The 18,701-nt window shown below is 44.7% G+C and overlaps 1 protein-coding gene across 5 annotated transcripts in view; it reads right to left on the reverse strand.

Moving 5' to 3' along the window:
- The window catches only part of sdk (sidekick cell adhesion molecule), a 41,707-nt gene that overhangs the window by 2,103 nt on the left and 20,903 nt on the right, over positions 1–18,701 (reverse strand). The window contains exons 2-27 of one of the 5 annotated variants that reach the window (XM_031992451.2): positions 11,532–11,627; positions 10,132–10,311; positions 9,828–10,041; positions 9,315–9,488; positions 9,035–9,243; positions 8,572–8,722; positions 8,366–8,493; positions 8,145–8,252; positions 7,260–7,379; positions 7,023–7,178; positions 6,823–6,949; positions 4,519–6,301; positions 4,208–4,436; positions 3,837–4,139; positions 3,590–3,770; positions 3,317–3,532; positions 3,035–3,231; positions 2,772–2,968; positions 2,460–2,699; positions 2,193–2,390; positions 1,986–2,127; positions 1,637–1,915; positions 1,419–1,439; positions 659–816; positions 431–593; positions 22–347 (exon numbers count right to left, since the gene is read on the reverse strand). In XM_031992451.2, the coding sequence (XP_031848311.1) occupies positions 22–347; positions 431–593; positions 659–816; positions 1,419–1,439; positions 1,637–1,915; positions 1,986–2,127; positions 2,193–2,390; positions 2,460–2,699; positions 2,772–2,968; positions 3,035–3,231; positions 3,317–3,532; positions 3,590–3,770; positions 3,837–4,139; positions 4,208–4,436; positions 4,519–6,301; positions 6,823–6,949; positions 7,023–7,178; positions 7,260–7,379; positions 8,145–8,252; positions 8,366–8,493; positions 8,572–8,722; positions 9,035–9,243; positions 9,315–9,488; positions 9,828–10,041; positions 10,132–10,311; positions 11,532–11,627 (6,296 nt within the window). Of the gene's footprint in view, positions 1–21; positions 348–430; positions 594–658; positions 817–1,418; positions 1,440–1,636; positions 1,916–1,985; positions 2,128–2,192; positions 2,391–2,459; positions 2,700–2,771; positions 2,969–3,034; positions 3,232–3,316; positions 3,533–3,589; positions 3,771–3,836; positions 4,140–4,207; positions 4,437–4,518; positions 6,302–6,822; positions 6,950–7,022; positions 7,179–7,259; positions 7,380–8,144; positions 8,256–8,365; positions 8,494–8,571; positions 8,723–9,034; positions 9,244–9,314; positions 9,489–9,827; positions 10,042–10,131; positions 10,312–11,531; positions 11,628–18,701 lie in introns of all 5 variants that reach the window. The other 4 variants (XM_031992450.2, XM_031992453.2, XM_031992452.2 and 1 more) reach the window with 4 other exon arrangements.

The following is an 18,701-nucleotide window of genomic DNA, read 5'->3' on the forward strand; positions in this document are numbered from 1 at the left end:
CACTGAGTATAGTTTGTTTACCTGTGAATCCGTTGAACTAATTTCAGAAGGTTTCTCTGTAACGCTACTGTCGTCGGGATTCTCATCGTATCCCTTCAGACTCTCCTCGTCGCTGTGATAGGCGACCGATGCTGGAGACGGTCTGGGAGGTGATTTACCTAACATCGTAGGAGGAGGCGGATGCATGGACTTCCTTGCCAGCGTGCTCCTTTTCCCCAAGGTACCGCAAGCATTAGCCATGTTGATCGCACCACCCCCTTGCCTTGATCTATAAAGTTCTAAATCAGACTCTTGTCTGTCGTCTGTGTCCATCGCCATAGACTCTTCTAACGTTTTTTGTGCTTCTTCTGGAAGAATTGTTCGACATAAGATTGTCTATAACTAATAAATAACTATGGAATTTACATGATATTTGTAAAGATATACATACGTTTATATTTGTAACTTTTGCTTTTCACGCATAGCACCGCTATGACCATTATGATGATTATGATTGAGGTTGCAGCTAGGGTTACCATGAACCAGGTTTGCCTGTAGAATGGCCTGTGTTGCAGATATGCATATTCGAGGTATAGTTTTGAAGGGGTTAATATCTGCAATAATAATATTGATCGTAATTAACATATTGTTATAAGAAATATTGTATTGTATTATTTACCGTTTCCGTGGAATACGCCGGATAACTAATTCCATAACGATTGTACGATATCACTCTAAAGAGATAGGACGTGGATGGAAGCAGATTTTGATAGGAAATAGAATATTCCGCCAATGGCCCGTTACTGCTGCGCACTATTGTCTGCCAACGGCTGTCATCTACAAGTGTAAACACACGTGGAATACACGGTTTGTCTCAACGCTAGAGATCAAATACAGTCGAAAACTTCTGCAGGTTTTCTTAGTGTTACGTAGCACAACAAAAATACGATACGTTTCTTCTGTCGTGAAAGATTTTCTGTGAACGGTTCCAACGATACTCGCTACTCAATCTTTTATTTACCTCGTCTAGTGTTGCCGATTTCAATTTTGAAACGGAAAACTTGCGAAGTTACACTTTGTCTTCTATATTACACGTTTGCGGGGCGTTAATGAAACGTTAGATGTAGGGAAGACGGTGGGAATACTGTTATCTAACAAGTCAAAAATTTAACTATCCGGTTCGGTTACATTAAAACAGCGGCATTCAAAGTCAAGATCTTTTTTTTTATGTACGTACGTACGTCTAACAGAATTTATGGAAAATGTCATGCTATGACATCATCATGCAATCAATAGTACAGATACCACTAACGAAAATATAATCACAGATTATTACAAACAGGAAGCCATATTGTAAACTCTAACAAATCATATTATACTGCCGAGGTCATCTAACACAATAACTGATGCTCAATATATTTACGTGCATTGACACTTACAATGCTGCCACTCTTCCATCGCTATATCATTATAAAAAATATAGTATTAGTAGAGAAAGTAATGCGTTTTCGTAATTTTATATTAAGTCTACCAAAATCGGAATGACGAAGTTACTCTGTTCAAACGTTTCTTGAATCTTTTTTTAAGTTTCAAGCCGTCGACAATTGTCACAGTTTCAGATTTGGGTGTGTGGCGTACACGCTATTTATGCACTCACCTTTCCGACGTGTTTCGATATAGTACCCCAGTATAGGCCCCTTTCCGGAAGCACCGTTAGTCCATTGTAATTCCACGCTGGACACCGTTTTGGTAACAGCAAGATTGCTAGGTGCCACTGGGGAACCTTCTTGCGGCCCTGTCGTCACATTCCCAGATATAGGCGGACCAAAATCAATGGTTTGAGCTCGAACCATAAAAGTATACGTCTCCTCCTCTTCCAGAGGTTGAATCAGTAAGCTAGTTTCTGTCACTTTTTGTTTCACCTGCTTACTGAAACCTGGAATAATGGGAAGTATCATTTATAAATGTGATCGTACGAAATCCTTAAAACAGTTTAGGAGACGTACGATCGTTTTGCTCCGCCGTTTCATAAGTGACGATGTAACCGACTATTTCACCGTTTCGCGACTTCGGCGCTTCCCAAGAGACACGAAGGCTGGTCATTGTGATCTCCGAGAACTGGAGATTGTAAGGTGGCCCTGGTATATCCTACAAACGACGTTTCGTATAATTCCGCGAACCGAGTGAGTAATTGTAGCAGTCGTTCAAAGTACCTGTTTAGTTCTGACAGTAATTGGCGGGGATCTTGGACCATCGCCAGCAGGATTGAATGCTAACACTTGAATGCGATACTCCGTGTACTTATCCAAAAAAACTAAGTTATGCGTTAAGTAGGATGCTGGCACAACCTCTATCTCTTCCTCCTGCTTGTTCTCTAATTCTTGAGGGGAATCGGTTACCAGATAAAAGATCTAGAATTTCAAATGGCAGGTAAATCCAGTTGAACATTGTTCAGTTTGAGAACAAAAGAAAAACAATACCTTGTATCCTAGTAAGTCTCCATTTTGCATATTAGCTTGCGGTGGTTTCCAACGTAAATGCACTTCCGTGGAAGAAATTGATTCTGCTTTTAAATGCTGCGGTTCCCCGGTAGGAACTGCTTCTCCAACATACACGGTCACCGGAGGACTCGACGGACCTTCCCCTTCAGAGTTGAAAGGCAGTACGACTACCTCGTAATACCTATCCTCGGTTAAATCGGTTAACACGATTTTTGTAGCCTGCGAGTCGAACAAAAGATTAATGAATTTTACAGTCGTTGGATTCAGACATTTACGATTGAGATCAATCACCTTTATTCCTAAAATTTCTTCCTTTGGCGTGTCCTGAAGAGCAGTTGGGAAATCGGAAACCGGTTGATAGATAACGCGGTAGCCGCCTGTCTCGTGATCTCCGCTCCAGTACACTTCGTTTATGGCGTTCCAGTGGACCTCTATACTAGAGGTTGTTATCGGTACGACTTTCAAACCACTGACACCTCGGGAAGGTGCTGCAAATATACAAGTAGATCATTTATCCCCATTGAGTAAATTCTGTAGTACTGAAGATTAAGTACCCGCTGGCAGGGTTTGGACTTGTACAGATTCTGTACTCCAAGTCGACGGGCCTATGTCGTTGGTGGCTTGTATTCGGAACTGGTAAAACGTGAAAGGTTTCAAATTGTTTGCCGTGTAAGACGTTAACGTTGGCTCCACCCTTTCGGGGATTGTCTGGAACGGTCCTGAGTTCTCTGATTGTTGCACCGTGTAATAACTGCAAAATAAATAAATAAAATAATTTTAACACGACGTCATACTCTCAGTGTTAAGAGTCATGTTTCTGGAATAAGAATCATTACCGCAACGGAGCGAATCCGTCGCGACCAGGCGTCCACGTGAACGTTATTTGTCGACTTTGTACTTGCGACCGACTAACTTGGGGCATCGATGGCGCTTGAGGACGTTCCCTGTTGTTCGTAGTGAAAACAAGAGCATACGCTGTTTTACCCCAGCCTAGCCTTGTTTGCGCTGTCACAGAAAACATGTAATACTTTTCTGGCTCCAAACTAGTAGCCCTGAAAAACATATGGTAATGTAGACTCAACCGGGAAGCAAAGTGTAATCAATTATACCTGAAGGTTCGATCCGACGCGGGAAATTCTTTGGAGAATTGATGGTCTTGACTATTGTTTAAATGGAACATGACCTTGTATGCTAAAATCTCCCCATTTGGGTCCTCCGGAGTGTCCCAAATGATACGAGCAGTGGTGAAGCTTACGTCAGGGAATGATACGTTCGACGGTGGTCCCGGAGCTGAAATAATTTGAATTCACTGTCTGCCGTTATAAAGGATGCCACATTTGTATCAGTGAAACGTACCATCTTCGAATGTTTGTACTCTAACTGGAGGGGTGCTCAATGTACCATCACCAAGTCTTGTATACGCTAATACTTGTACATGATACTGGACAAACTTTCTAAGCTCTGTCAGAGTCGTCGTGAAAGTAGTATTACTAGGAATGTTTTTATACTGGAATGCAGATCTAGCATTTGCACCATAATAAACTTTAAAACCTTCTATTTGCCCGTTCTGATGCTCGATAGGGACGTCGCCCCATTTCACTAATATAGTTGTAGAAGAGGTAGCGTTTGCTTCTACATTGATGGGCCCCATCGAAGGAACTAGACACAATGTATCGTGTATGAGTATTGAATAACTTTTGACAAGCGTACACAGAAGAATATTTTACCTGATTCTCGAGTCCTTTCAATGGCTTTGGGACTTATCGTAGAGGACCCAACGTCGTTGAACGCTTGCATTACGACTTCGTAGAGAGCATACTCTTCTATATTTTCTAATACATAAGAATTCGCCGTGTGATCGTCTATAGTTATACTTCTAGATATATTCGTCCTCACTTCTGTGTAAGTAACGTTATATCCCCTCGGATTGCCGTACCATTCTATCTGTTGCAACGGCTGTAAAGGGAACAATCGAATAATATTTCAAAGGTAAATGAATCAAATAATATTTGAAAAGAATTAGGAGATTGAAACTTACAATCCATCTGACCCGCAATTCTGTAGCACTCATCGCGCGAACCGTAACGTTCCTGGGAGGATGCGAAGGCGGTGCCTGAATTGTCTGGAACTCCTTCGTTGGCTCCGACGGTTGAGACGAACCGACGACGTTGTTAGCGATTAATCTCAACTTATATTGCATGAAAGGTATCAGACTACCCACGGTAATTGTACTAGCATCAGGATCCGAAACTTCGTATATGTTGTACCAGGTGGTATTTCTAGTCGTCTGCGCTTGCACCGTCCATTTCGTTATGGACGAGTTGCCGTCAAATCCTGGCGTGAACTGAAGTACCACGGAAAACGCGTCTATATTAGACAATGCCAATTTAGTAGGCGGCTCTGGAAGAACAGGCTCAACGCCCGATTGAATTATGGCGATTTTTGGTTTACCAGGACCCACCGAGGTCCAAGCAACGACTTCGAACTTGTAGTGAGTCATTGCCTGCAAATGTTCGATTTTCGCCGAGAGAACGTCAGCCGTGAAATTATCGGATTTCAACGATTCCGATACATCCTTGATCATGTATTTCAACTGGTAACAAACGAGGATTCCGTTGATCTCTTGAGGAGGACTCCATTTGACTGTCAGCGAACGATCACTGATGTCCTCGAACTGCAAGTTCTCCACCTCCTCGGGCACGTCCTCGCGCGTACGAATTTTGACTGGTAAACTTCTCTCGCCGTCGCCCGGATCGGTGAAGCACAGCACGGTTATATTGTACAAGGTATATTTCTTTAGTCCAGTCATGATGGCACTTTGTTCCGCGAGGGGGTCGAACAGGCTAGGTGGCACTGTCATTGACTTGTATTCGCTCGCCTCGGTGAAATTCTGGCTGATCCAGGCTTGTAGCTTGTAACCCTGGTTTATGCCGTTGATCTTCTGCGGATTCGGTGGTTTCCACCAAACCTTGATCGCCGTTGAATTTATGGCTTTCGCTTTGACGTTGGTTGGCGGAGCTTCCGGCACTCCTTCTTTAGTTTTGATCTTCAAGCCTTCGGTGAATACCCCGACGCCTTTATCGTTGTACGCTGCTATCTGCACGATATAGTCCTTCCATGTAATTAAATCGGTGATCAGGTAATTTCTTTGTGCTTCGTTGGTGATGTTTTGTATCGTCCAGGGACTTTCGTTGTAACCGTACAATCTATACTTCAATATATATCCTAAAATATGGCCGTTTCGATATTCCTCCATGGGAAGTTGCCATTGCGTTATTATCTCCGAAGACGATCGAGCGGAGCCGACGAATCCCACTGGCGGTCCGCTCGGAGGCTCCTGAGGGAGAGCCACTATATTGCTCGGATCGGAAGGTGGGCCTTCGCCGACACTGTTCTCCGCGCTCACTCTGAACTGATAGGCGGCAGCTGCCTTCAGATTGTTCAACAATACCCAACGACTTTGCGCCGAGACGTTGTCGTTCTCGGTGATCCAGTTCAGAGCGGAGTCCGGAATAGGTCCAAGATCGGAGACCTCTCTCCTCTGGATTATGAATTTTCTGGTCGGACTGTTGCCATCGAACCCTGGAACCCAACTAACGTTTATGGTGCGAGGGGATATTTTCTCCACTCGGCTAGCCATAACGTTGATTGGTGCGAAGGGCAACTCGATCACGCTAAGGCGCGCCGATCGAGTCTCGTTTCCGCCGGGGGAAACCACCGAGCACATGTATTCACCCACGTCGGAAGCACGAACTGCAACTATTTCTAGTGTGCCATCGCTGCGCATCTTCACTCTCTGACTGGCGTGGGTATTTATAACTCTGCAAGAGTCGAGTAACGCGTGAATTAAAAGGCGACGGATCAAATTATGTTTACCGGGTGCAATCGTTTTTAACGCGTCGAGTGCGGCGCCGATTTTGCTATACTTTCCGCTCAGGCGGCGGCGCGCGAGCATTCGATGCCGAACGCTAAACTAGACACTGCGACAATGGTGCAGGCAATGCACATGTATACAATGTATAAACATAAGATAACGGGGTGGGGAAGGCCAGAGAGACAAAAGTGCGAACACCAAGAAACGATCGGTCTGAAAAAGCCACGGGAGTACACTAAATTTTAACGTAAATTTTTTAATCGTCATTAATAATTGAACCCTTTAGAATGCTGGTCTCGTGCACCGATGTCGACCAAACGAGAAGTTCGCTGTCAGTCCCTAGAATCCACGCCGCTTGAACGGAAAGTTCACTGTCAGTCCCCAGGGACTGACGTAGCACTCAACGTGTTAAATCATTTTTAAATCAACACAAACGCATCGACGCGATATTGCTGCTGTTATACGTACTGTGAATTGTGAAACCAGGCTATATCGTACAGAACACTGGGGTCGTTCGAGACTTTGCACTGCAGCTCCGCAGTGTACCCGAGAAGCACAGACGTATCAACAGGTGGTTGGATAATCTGAGTTCGCACTGAAACGAATAACGTTATGTAGCACCGTCGGTCTTATCATCGTGGGCGTTTCTTTTTTAAACAGTGCCCTACCCAAGACGGACAGAAACGCAGAACCGTTTACAGAACCAGCTTCGTTCGCTCTGATGCAAGTGTACTTCCCTGCGTCGTTCGGTTTCACCGCGGCAATCAAGAGATCCCCGTTATCCAATACCTGCACTCTTCCAGCGATTTCCACGGGAGACGTATCTGTTGATCAATTGCAACTGTTAGATAATATTGTGATAGGTAACAGAGCATGCTTGTGAATTATTTAATTAATTATTTTACCGTTGTAAATCCATGTAGTATTAGGTATTGGAGCTGCTATAGCGTTGCAGGCTAACGTTGCGTCCTTCCCATCTAATATAGTCAGATTCTGCGGACCATTTTCCATAATTGGTCCCGACGCTGGAAGCAGTAACGAGAAACGTGTCATCATTTTGCGTATTAGCAATTCTGTTGAATTTCATGCACGCAAATAAAGGCAGAAACAAACAATTGGTCACAACAATTTTCCCAATTCAGTGTTTTCGTTTCAGACAGGAAATGTGAATATCTCGAGAGGAACATTTACAATAATTGAAAGCAAGTTTGCAACGGAAAACGCTGAATTTACCCATACCTGAATCGTATCTTTGCAATAAGAGGTACTCTATCGACACTGCCATTGTTAATGTTCAAATACATATACTTTCTAACACGTCTACGAGTATAACTAATTGTAAAACTTCTGTTTCTCAAGCTAACTCCTAGTTTAAGAGTAAATACTATTTATGATGTGTTTCACCGTTACTAATGATCTCCATTAAAGTGCAAGAACAGTATTACTCGTATATCGAAATCTATGAAAGCGGGATAATCTAATTTGATGCGCTTCTCTTACGATTATTCTCTATTTATTCTCTATTCATACTTCAAACTAATGACACTACGGTACGTATGAGTCGGCGTTTCGAGTATATTGCAATTCTTCAATAAACAATGTGTCCCGTACAATATGCAAAGGCATCTTCATCGTGCTCTATGGATGTTCTTTCTATAGCTACTAGAGAAGAAAAAAAAAACACGGGTACAGCTGAAGGAAGCAAACATTGTGATGTGATATGCATTCGTCAAGCATGTGCCTAAGGAATCATCAAAAACGTGGGTACTTTCGTGGCATCGGAATCTTACTGTCTGGATATTGAGAGAACTTAAAACGGCGATCAGATTGGCGAACTCTGACTACATTGTAGCCAGCTGCCCAGCGGACAACTCTCTTTTTCAGTCTGCTTTCTAATCCTTCTGCCCCACAAAAAACACGTCATTTGTAACAAATAAAAATAAATAACTAATAAACAAAGGATGATCATGAGATTCGATAAGAAACGACCGGATAACATTGATATACTAACTTTTTGCCTTCAACCAGGTGTAACTGGATGCTTCGCCGGCTTCGTTAGAAGCGAGGCATTGAAACATTCCCGAATCATGCATAGTCAATTTTTTAATAGTCAACGATCCATCTTCGTCCATCGCGTACCTATACACACATACAGACACGAGTAACATCAAGGTAATTCGATGGTGACACGCTGGCTACATTAAATTCTCGTTGTACCTAGATCCAAGAAGATGATCGACGGGCTCAGCATTGCGAAACCAGGTGATGTTAGGGGAAGGAACGCCAATAGCATCGCACGGTAAAGTTACCATCGAGCCGTAATCGCTCAGAGTCTCTCTCTTCAATTCTGCGACGAACGTTGGCTTCTCTGCAAAACACGGTACGAGTTTAACCCTTTGCGCTCCGAAGTGCTCTTGATTTCTCACTTGGTTTCTCGCGCTCTATTTATTTATTCGATAATATTTCGAAGTCATTGAAATGTTACCTTTAAATGGTACAACTGTGATACCGCAAATAAATATAAAAAAATTGTTAAAAAGGCAGAGGTTGCAATAGAATGGAATGTCGAGTCTAACTCGACATAGGACTGCTAAGGGTTAATCGATAATTGGACAGTTCCGCGGATCAAATATCAGCTTAACATCTAACAGTCACAGTACCAGCAATTATTCCTGCTTACCATACACAACAATTTTTGCACTAGCATTCACAGTAGGGTATCCGCCGCTCCGTAAATCCACGTGACAGGAGTAAACACCGGTATAAGTCACATTCGCAGATATTAACGCTAAAGTCCTGTTCCAAGAGTCGTTAAAGCTGTACGATATCCCAGAGTTCTCAATGGGAATCCCGTCCTTTGTCCACAAAGTTCTCAACTCGTGAAGCGATCTGAAATTTCCCGTCGGTCACCATCGGGTCGTTAAACCTCGTCAAAGAAATCGCGCATCGGTGAAACCTACCTAGCGTTCGCTATACAATGAATGTAAGTAACAGCTTGATTCTTAAGTATCTGCATATCTTGCGGTTTCACTATGATGGTGGGCGCTACTTCTGCGTTCGCGTCGCCGGTCACTTGCAGCTTGAAGAACGGACTGTTCTCTTCCTTCCCTAATTGCGTGTTGATGGCTCTGGCCCTGTTCAAGGTAAACAGAACATTGCAAAGACAATCGTCTCGGAGACCAACCAAATCGAATAGCATAGTTCACTCGATTGAACGATGATTATTCGAAAACGTTTCTATATTATAAATAATGCTATGACATCCAGCTAGATGTACGTGCGGCACTTGTTAACACACTGTCTTTTCATAGAGCAAAATAGACAAAATGGAAAAAATATAATACCAAATCATTTCATTGAACTGTACTATTATTATTACATGTTCGTTTAGCTGAATGTCACCGCAGTATGTAGTATTATCTATAATATAGAACTGTTTTCAAGTAATCAACGATTCTATCCCCGATACGAACCTGTACAAGCCTTGGTCGCTGTCGGACGCGTTCAAGATGAGCAGCGTATGATCGACCGCCGCATATTTGATGCCGTAGAGCAATGATCCATCGGACGTGAACCACGTGACGGCGGGCGCAGGGTGACTTTCAACCGGTGGCAAAGTTAGAACAGCTGCGCTGCCAGATTTTACGGACACTATCCTCTCCGTGAGATCCTCGAACACCCCCATATCTGAAGATGAAGTTACAGTTTCATGTTCGTGGCACCGGATGGTCAATACTGTTTCTCCTTTGATCGCTTAAGAAACCTTACGACACTTACAGGCTACCGCAAATGTAATCCTTTCGCTAAATATAGATCCCACGTCGTTCGTGGCCACGCAGTGATAGACTCCTGCGTCCTCCCTGCGTGTGCTCTGTATTCGGAAGTAAGGCTCGGAGGTAAGCTCGTTGGTAAGCGGCACGCCATCTTTGAACCACTTGTACTTCGGCTGAGGGTATCCTGTGGACACGGCGCACAAGCAAATTAGGTTAACGCTAGGTTCGCGGAACGCGTCAATTTCACGCAGATTGAATTTCATAAACATTATTTGGTAAAAGTTTCAATCGGTCGATTTCTACGTCTACAATTTCCAAAATCTAAATGAACGAATGTCAACTTCCCCAGGAACAATAGAATAAACTGTACAATAAATGCCCGTGAACTTAGTGTTAATTTATGTTCGAGAGCAACAAACGACACTTAGATTTCAAATTCAGTTGGAAATTTTCGTCGCGAGTCTGACGCGATACTGTAGGTCAAGGGGTGAACCGAAACAGCTAGTGTTCGAGACTCCCGAGGATCAAACCGTGTTCCGTCCGCCGCGATTTACAAGCCAAGGTGTTAATATTTTCCAGGCGTACCGCGGTATTTCACGTTCGGCACAGGAATATGCACCGTACTGCGATCTAATACTATTAGCACAGGGTCACGCTATCGTGTTACGGCAGTAGGCAGCAAGCGTAAGGCTTCATCTGGTCACCGTCTCATCCGCCTGTTACCCGATATTTCATGAGAACAATGGGACACCGTGAGGGAGACTGAAAATTTGGCGCGTCCACGGAATAAACACAAAGGAAACATTCGAAATAAATCAATTTCAATCGGATATATCCTCGTCGTTTCCGCGATTCCTAGCGTGGAACGTCGACCCTTCGCGCGCGAAGACTCTTTGGAACGTAGTTTCCCTTTGTTCCATTGTTTAACCCTTTGCACTCGAGAGGTGACTCTCGGTCGCCACTTGATTCGACACAGTAAAGCTATAGAATGTGATATTTAATGTTGAACTTTGTATAATCGATACGTGAAACGTTGGAATAAAACAGCTTTGAATTAGTCTCAAAGAACATCTTCTCGCAAAGAAATGGTAAATATTTCTAGTAAGAAACATCCGAGTGCAAAGGGTTAACCCCTTGCCGTACAATGACGAGTGAGACTCGCGACTGATGCGTAATTTAGAAGTGAAACTTCGTTCGCGAAGGGTGGAAAGAAACGAAAGAATAACGTTCTTCCGAGGATTACAGTTTTTAAAGGGTTACGAGAGATCGAGTAACGTTACTCGAGGAAAATGCTTCCGTAATTGTCGCGCTCGTCCGCGGTTCGCGGGAACCCCCGGGGAAAAGGGTTCTTAATCAATTTCAGATTACTCGTTCCGGGTCAGGTCTTCGTTGAAACGTACTCACCTATCGCTGTACACTCCATAAATTTCGTTCGATTCTCGCTGAGAATGTTGCCGCTGCTGGAAGGCTGGCTGGTGAACCGCGGCTCTTCGAGCGTCTCTGGAAACGGAACGGGAAAGATGAATTGCCGATGAAATATGAATACATTGTAAATCAGAGAGTCGCTTTTTCCCTAATCACGTCGCGCGACGCAACGTTGAATCGCTACGTTTCCATGAATTCCTTGAATCGCTCGTCGATGACGATTCTCAATAACCACCGAGCAGTTCAATTCAGTTTCTGAAATTTCTATGTAGAAACTCGCAGAGTGCGTCCGTCGAGACTTTAATTGATTTACTGTTTAGTTTTCGCGGTGATGAATCAATTTCTTTAATGATTTCTCGGGTAAATATCTATTAGCTTTCTGATCATCGAAAGGCGTCGGGAATTGGTGGTTTTCCGAAGATCGGAAATTGAAGAAATCCGGAGATCGAATAGGAAATCATTGCGAAGGGAGAAGCGAGTGACCCCGTCGCGGTCAATTACATCGGAACCACCGACTGATCCGTGCAGATTAAATTAGGGGTGCAGCGATGGGTTGATCCTGGTACCCTAGCGGCCCGCGCGCATATCATTCTTCGCGCTCAATTGCATCCGTACCGGGAAATGGGTCGGGAAACATATGGAACGAATAAAGACCGATTATCCAAAAATGTGGCGGTTGAATATATAATAATTGGAGATACAATAGTGGAAAATACATCGGCTGAAGATTCGTTCAATGGCAAACCATCTGGTTAGAATTATCGGTTGTCGCTAAACAACAATGAAAACTAAGGCGATCACGATTCCCAATTAACGATTACATTACGATCACACTGCCCAATCGAGGGTGAAATATTCGAACACGCGAATTCCTCGTCGTTCCTCTTCTCCCAACGAAGCTTCCCAACCGATGGCGAAGGGAGCAGACAGACGACAACGCGTTAACGTTACGCGCTAATACTTCAGTTTCGGTTTTTCGGTGAGAAAGTCTGCGGATACTCCCCGTCTCGAAAAGTCAGCGGACCGTGGCAAGAAAAGAGGGTGCACGTGTCGGTTTACGTCCATGTGACTTGGCTCTACGGCATCCGGCTGTTCGCATTCTTTTCTCTCCTCTTCATCCTTTTGGTTCACCGTAAATTACGCGGCGCTCGCTCTCTCTCGCTCTCTCTCGCTCTCTATCGCCCGCTTCCAACCCGATGACTCAACGCGTATACTCGGTGGTTGCGTGGAATTCGAGACCGTCGCGCTTCTTATCCACCGTGAAACATAACTTCATAGTCCCGGGTCCATCGGAATCCGAGTCTCACCTGCGCGAGGCTCCCGCCGGACCTTCCTACGACCTTTCTTTGTTCGAACCGAGCGGATCGGGCCCAGGCGAGACCGGAGCGTCGGGATTTCGCTTTTAGGGAAGGCTCGAACCACCCCGACGCGTGAAATTGTCAATTTGGGGCTAGAGGTTTATTATTCGAACATTTCCATGACAGTAAGGTTGTCCGTAGAAACAGGATTCGATGTTTCACTCGATATGCAAGGGGTTGAAGGGTTAACCCTTCGAGACGAAATGTTCATATAAGGGGTTAATTACTCAACAAGAGAGTAGCACGTAGTTTCCTTTTCTCCTATCAACCCTTACACTGCCATTTAACCGGGAAAATCCGTAAATATGGCGACCGATATCTCACTCGCGATGTTTCTATTCGATCCTAAATTTGTATCGAGAACTCGAAGGTTCCATACACTCCGAAGAATCTTCCGCAAGGGTTAATCGTTCAGATGATGTAGAGCAGCAGAGCGGAGTACGCGGAGCACGCGGAGCAGGCGTCGCGTCGGGGAGGAATAATAATCTGGCCGCGTTCGAGTAGGACAATCGGAGCGGCCGCTCGTTCGAGGGGGATGATTTATCCCGCAGCACATGCTCTCGCGTTATCGTGCCATAGAAAAGCTTTCGGTGCATGTTGCGTTCAACTAGCGAACCCCTATTTTAAGCACGCCGCAGCTGTCGGCCCGTGCATTTACGCGGAGGGGCGGCCGGGGGCGTGGATGATCCGCTTTTACGAACGCTAACCGTGAAAACCGGATCTCCACCGGCCGGGAAACGCGTTCGTTCGAGGGATTCCTCGCCCTTTTCATATTAACGAACAATAATGGAACTAATGATCACGAAACGAATTTCCTCGATCTACTCGACTCACTGCGAACTGTCCTCTGGACATGCTGTTCGAGATGCTGATATTTTTCGGTTCGGATAATTTCGGGTGAGACGCCTTGGTTCCTCTTCGATTAGTGTCTGTGTTTCTAATTGCAATTAAGCGTGTACAGCAACGTCTAAGAGGTAATGAACTTCGAGTACGAGTCGATTCAGTGGTTTCAACCCTTTACGATCGAATACCGTCGTAACGGTGACTTCGAGCTTCGATGTCTGTTATTTAATTACCGGACACCTGGATTGATATTCGATTGCTTATTACTTAATAGGTTAATCTCTCGGTAAACAAGTTTCCGATACCCCGTGCGTGCTGGACGGTCTCGTCTAGGCTTGCCTAGAAGCTGCCCCGGTTTAACCACCCCGAAAGAAACGGAAATAATTTCTGTTGCCGCGTATCGATCGATGTCAGACCGGTTACTGGCCGACAAAACACGTTGCCATATCATTAGCCGTGTATATCCGACTCACGCAATGAATACCGTACACGAAATCCCCCTTCCCTTGCCCTGGAACACTGGCAACCTTTCAAACGATCCTCGCGACCACCTAGAAACTGTTCGCGTTGACACCATTCGTGCCGCAGTGGCTACAAAGAAATATACAAAAAATGAATGCTTTTGATCCGAGATTAGCATTCAATTCTGCTTCGCGGCTTATCTGCGCATACGTTTGAAATGTTATTTAAAAAAGCACGGAGCACGAAGAGCGACACGTTTCTCGCGAGCAGATTAAAATGCTTGGAAAACGAGAAGGTGATCGTGGAAGTTAGATAGAATTTTCCAGAGTTATAAGGAATCTGACGTCGAATCAGAATATTTAATAATATAAGTAAGTAAATAGTAGTATAACTTAGGAACTGCCTTAAGAAATAATAAGAAATATTCCGCAAACCGCTCGAAACTCTCGTGACAACGTTATTCTTCGAAACTACCGTTACCTTTGTTGTTAATTAGCCGAACAGCGTGGAACCGACGCTCGCGAGAGCACTAACAGAAGCAAAGGAATTCCCGCGACGAAACGGCGCGAACGAAAATTAGGCGAGTCGTTTTCGGCGCTCTCCTCGGGCCGGCCATTGAGACGGGGCTCGAATGCGTGCTTATGGCGGCCGGCCGGCCGGCCACTCGACGCCCGATACTCGGAGAGCTTTAATAAGTGGAGCACATGAGGGCTGCCACTCTCGAATCTTGCATACCACGCAGCCGCCGGCGACGTATTTGTCCTGCATTCCAAGCCACCGCATTTTCGCCACATTTTCGCCCAGAAATCGCTTCTTCTCCTTTTTCCTCGAAAAAAATACTCTCGATATAAGGTTGCGAAACAAGTAAACAGGTCTATATAAAAATTGAAAGGTGTTCAGGCGAGTTCGATGAATCCGCCTCGATCTACGATGTACGAGAGATAAGAAAGGCAGTAGATATAGGGCGATCGTATGAAAAATCGGAACTGTTTAGTAGATTCTATGCTTCCGCGGCCTGGATTGTTACATTGGAACTCGCTTTCGGTATCTGGAAGGAAAATGTTCCCAACGGTTCGCCATCGTTGCAGCTGGCTTCGTCAAGAGGGCCAGAGACACACTGATAATGGTATATCTCAACTTTTTAGTTTCCACTTTGTTAACGTTACAACTACCGGGCAGACAAATTGACTTTTTTCATTTTCTCTATGGAAAGTTCGAGGGTGCATCTATCGAGACTTCAATCGATTCAGTCTGCGTACCGCTGAGTCAGTTTCTTTAACGATTTCTTGGAGAAGCATCTGTTAGCTTTTCAGTAACTGCAGAAGAAAGAATTCAGGAACGGGTCGTTTTGACCTGTCCGCTGGTTTCAGCGTTAATATTCGTTTCGATGAGTGTTTATTTGAAGCCAGTGCGTTAAGCTTCGTTCGAAAAACCGACGAGACTTCCCAAACAATCGAATACTTCCCCTCCGCGTCGAAGTTTCGAGGAAGAACCGATCGGATCGCGTTCCCCGACGAAAGTAACTTCCTCCGCAGCTGTGCAAACGACGGAGGATGTTTTACTCCCGACGATACACCGGTTCGCCCCGAGTGTTTGGACTCCGTCGGGAAGAGGGCAATACATTAAATCGGGAATGAGCTGCCGAAAGCAAATAAACAATTTTTCCGAGCGTCGTGTGCTTCTCGGGGCACTTCTAATTGCTCCATATTTCTTCCGTTTCCTCGTTAAAACGGGTGATTATCTCCATATGCGAGTCGCGTGAAACAATCGAGTCGATCGGCAGCCGGTGCGGTTAAGTCCAGACAGCAAAAATTGAGGAAATTTATGTTTCGGCTTCTGAAATAATTGTACTACGTATTCAGAAGTTGCAGAAACAAGTGCTTTCCGATCTAGGAACAATGAAGAAACGGGCAACTTCCCTTAAATAAAATTATAATGCTACATTATGAGGTGCAAGATCGTTTCCCGAGTTTCTCTTCGCCGAACACGCGATATTTCGAATCCGATACAATTTTAAAATACTATTTTCCATGAAAACTGACACCACGGTTTTACTTACACCGTTATGATTCTCCGCGCGCCATATGTTGGGCCGCAAGAATCATTCGAACGGCTCACGGGAGATTTACGGGACGTGGAAAAATTCATTTACAGGACGCACGGAAGAATTAGAGCTCGTTTTTCCTCTCTTTGACGGTGTTCATTACGGATCGCGGCGCGATATTTTTACCGCTGGATTACGGTATGATTTCTCCTCGGATTATCGCTGCGATATTTTTACCAGCGGATTAATGGTTAACACTTTTTCCGACTCAGTCACGTTCGCGACTATTAGGGACTGGAAAAATAGGTAGAAAGGTTAGCTTTAAAATCAGGTAGATTAGATGGAACGCATTTGATTAGATTAGAAATAGTTAGATACCTGAAGTTCGCAGGAAATCAAAGGACTTCAAGGAATTGCGGATCAAAGCGCCGAACGTGTCCGATATCTAATTACATCCGACATTTAATTGTCTCTGTCCGGCTACTTGTTCGGTTCCCCTTCGTTTCAATTTTATTACGGAGCTCGTGCTCGAATTTCAATCACCGTGTCGAAACTTTCTCTCGTTTCCCGCTAACCTCGTCCGAGAAGACACGCTCCGCGGGCTCCTACGCGTTGAAAGGATTCGCCCTCGCGTCGAATCGGATCGGTAGCAATTTTCTGGTCTCGAAGGGAAAAGTACCGTCATTTCCGAAGGTGTCTACGCGAACGCGTGTAATCAGTTGCGTTCGCCTGCCGCGGATTGCACGTTCGATGAACACCGCGTTGCGTAATGGTCTTACGCTTTTCACGCGGGATAGCCGTTTCACTCGGAGCTGCGGGGCGTCTTCGCTTTTTCCCACGGACACGGCTTCCTTGGCGCGTGACACGCGGATTGCGTCGACCGGATTCGATTTCCGGAGTGCGGCTTTTGAGATTCGCAAACTTTCAATGTTCGTACGTTCAATTTCACAATTTCTCAATTTTCCAAATGATATAATTCTCTATTCCCAGTCTTCGAACGTTCTAACGTTTCAATATTCAGATATTCAAACATTCAAGCGTTAAGGCACTTCAAATCTAAGCGTCAGGTACTCGAGAAACTCAGCAATTTTTACTCGAACGCGTTTCACAAACTAGCACAAGCCGCAAACGCGCGAAATCGATAATCTACTTACTGCGGGTTGCGCCAAAATGCATTTCAAACCCCTGTACAACATTTCAACCCTTGTCATTCTTCTCGTCATATTCGGCATTTCGTTTCGTTCGTCCAAACTTATTTACCAAGTACACAGATGTACAAACTTTAACGTTATAACTACCAGATGCGTGGAAATGAGCAATTCCTAATTTCTTCTTTTCGAATTACCACAGAGGCACGGATACTTTGAGAAATGATACAAGGTGATTTACCAATATTTAAACTGAAATCTTAACAAGTCCTTACAGCTTTTCCAAAGAAATTTCCGAAAGACGGTTTAAGTGTCCGGCAGTTCTAGTATCAAAATCGACTGTATCGTTAAGCAGCAGTTCCTCTCGACTGCGACAGCATTTATTTTTCTACTAAACGAAAGTCAATGTGAAACAACGCCGTAGTTCGGCTTCGAAAGAATTTGTCCGAACAACGTTCGATTGCCGAGGATTACGTAAGTAAAGGATTCGCAGCTGGGGCCAAGATAAGAAGGAACCGGGCCGGAGGGTGCAGGAAAGGGCGAGGCAAGCGGAAAGCGCGAGGTTGACCACCTGCAAACTGCGGAGAGTGGCGTTGCACCCCCGGCGAGCTATAGTTGGCACTGCGTGTTGTAAGACGCAATGCGCAACATTTTGCGGAAGCCTTCCTAGCCCGGTTATCGGCGAGGGTATCTCTTCCGCGTGAAACGGCCCGAAACGGCCCGGAACGCCACTGAAAATCCCGACCAACCCCTTAACCGTCGAATCCTCTCGGTAAACACCGTTACCCGCGAACTTCGGGTCAAGTATTACGCCAGACGCACGAATGCCACGCGAAACGCGCAATTAGAGATGCAAATTGAAGCCGGGCATTCCAACGCAACGCCTTTTCATTTTCGTTCAGCCATTCATTAACTAGCTAGATTTAATAGTTCATTTCACGGATGTGGAATCTTTTAAGCATTATTTCGCGATAGTTTCGATTTCGGTTCGTGCAATTATGCGAATGATCTGAAGGCTACAATTTTCAGGATTTATAGACGACCGCTTTTTCAGGGACAAGTTTTTTAGGGTCAATAGAATAAAGTGTAGAATGCACGTTGCTAAGTTTAGTGTTGCTAGATGTACATTATTAATATTACATCGGTAACTCGCACGGGTAACGTTAAAAAGAGTGTTCTGAAATTCACAATATATTTTATGTATCCTTCTTGCGAGAGGGAAGCACCTAGAGGCTTTCTTCCTAAATAATAAGCGATGCGACATTTGTTGAGAAGTTCTTGGTTCCCAGTTGCT

The sequence above is a fragment of the Nomia melanderi genome, chromosome 11 (assembly GCF_051020985.1).
Source record: "Nomia melanderi isolate GNS246 chromosome 11, iyNomMela1, whole genome shotgun sequence".
NCBI lineage: Eukaryota > Metazoa > Arthropoda > Insecta > Hymenoptera > Halictidae > Nomia > Nomia melanderi.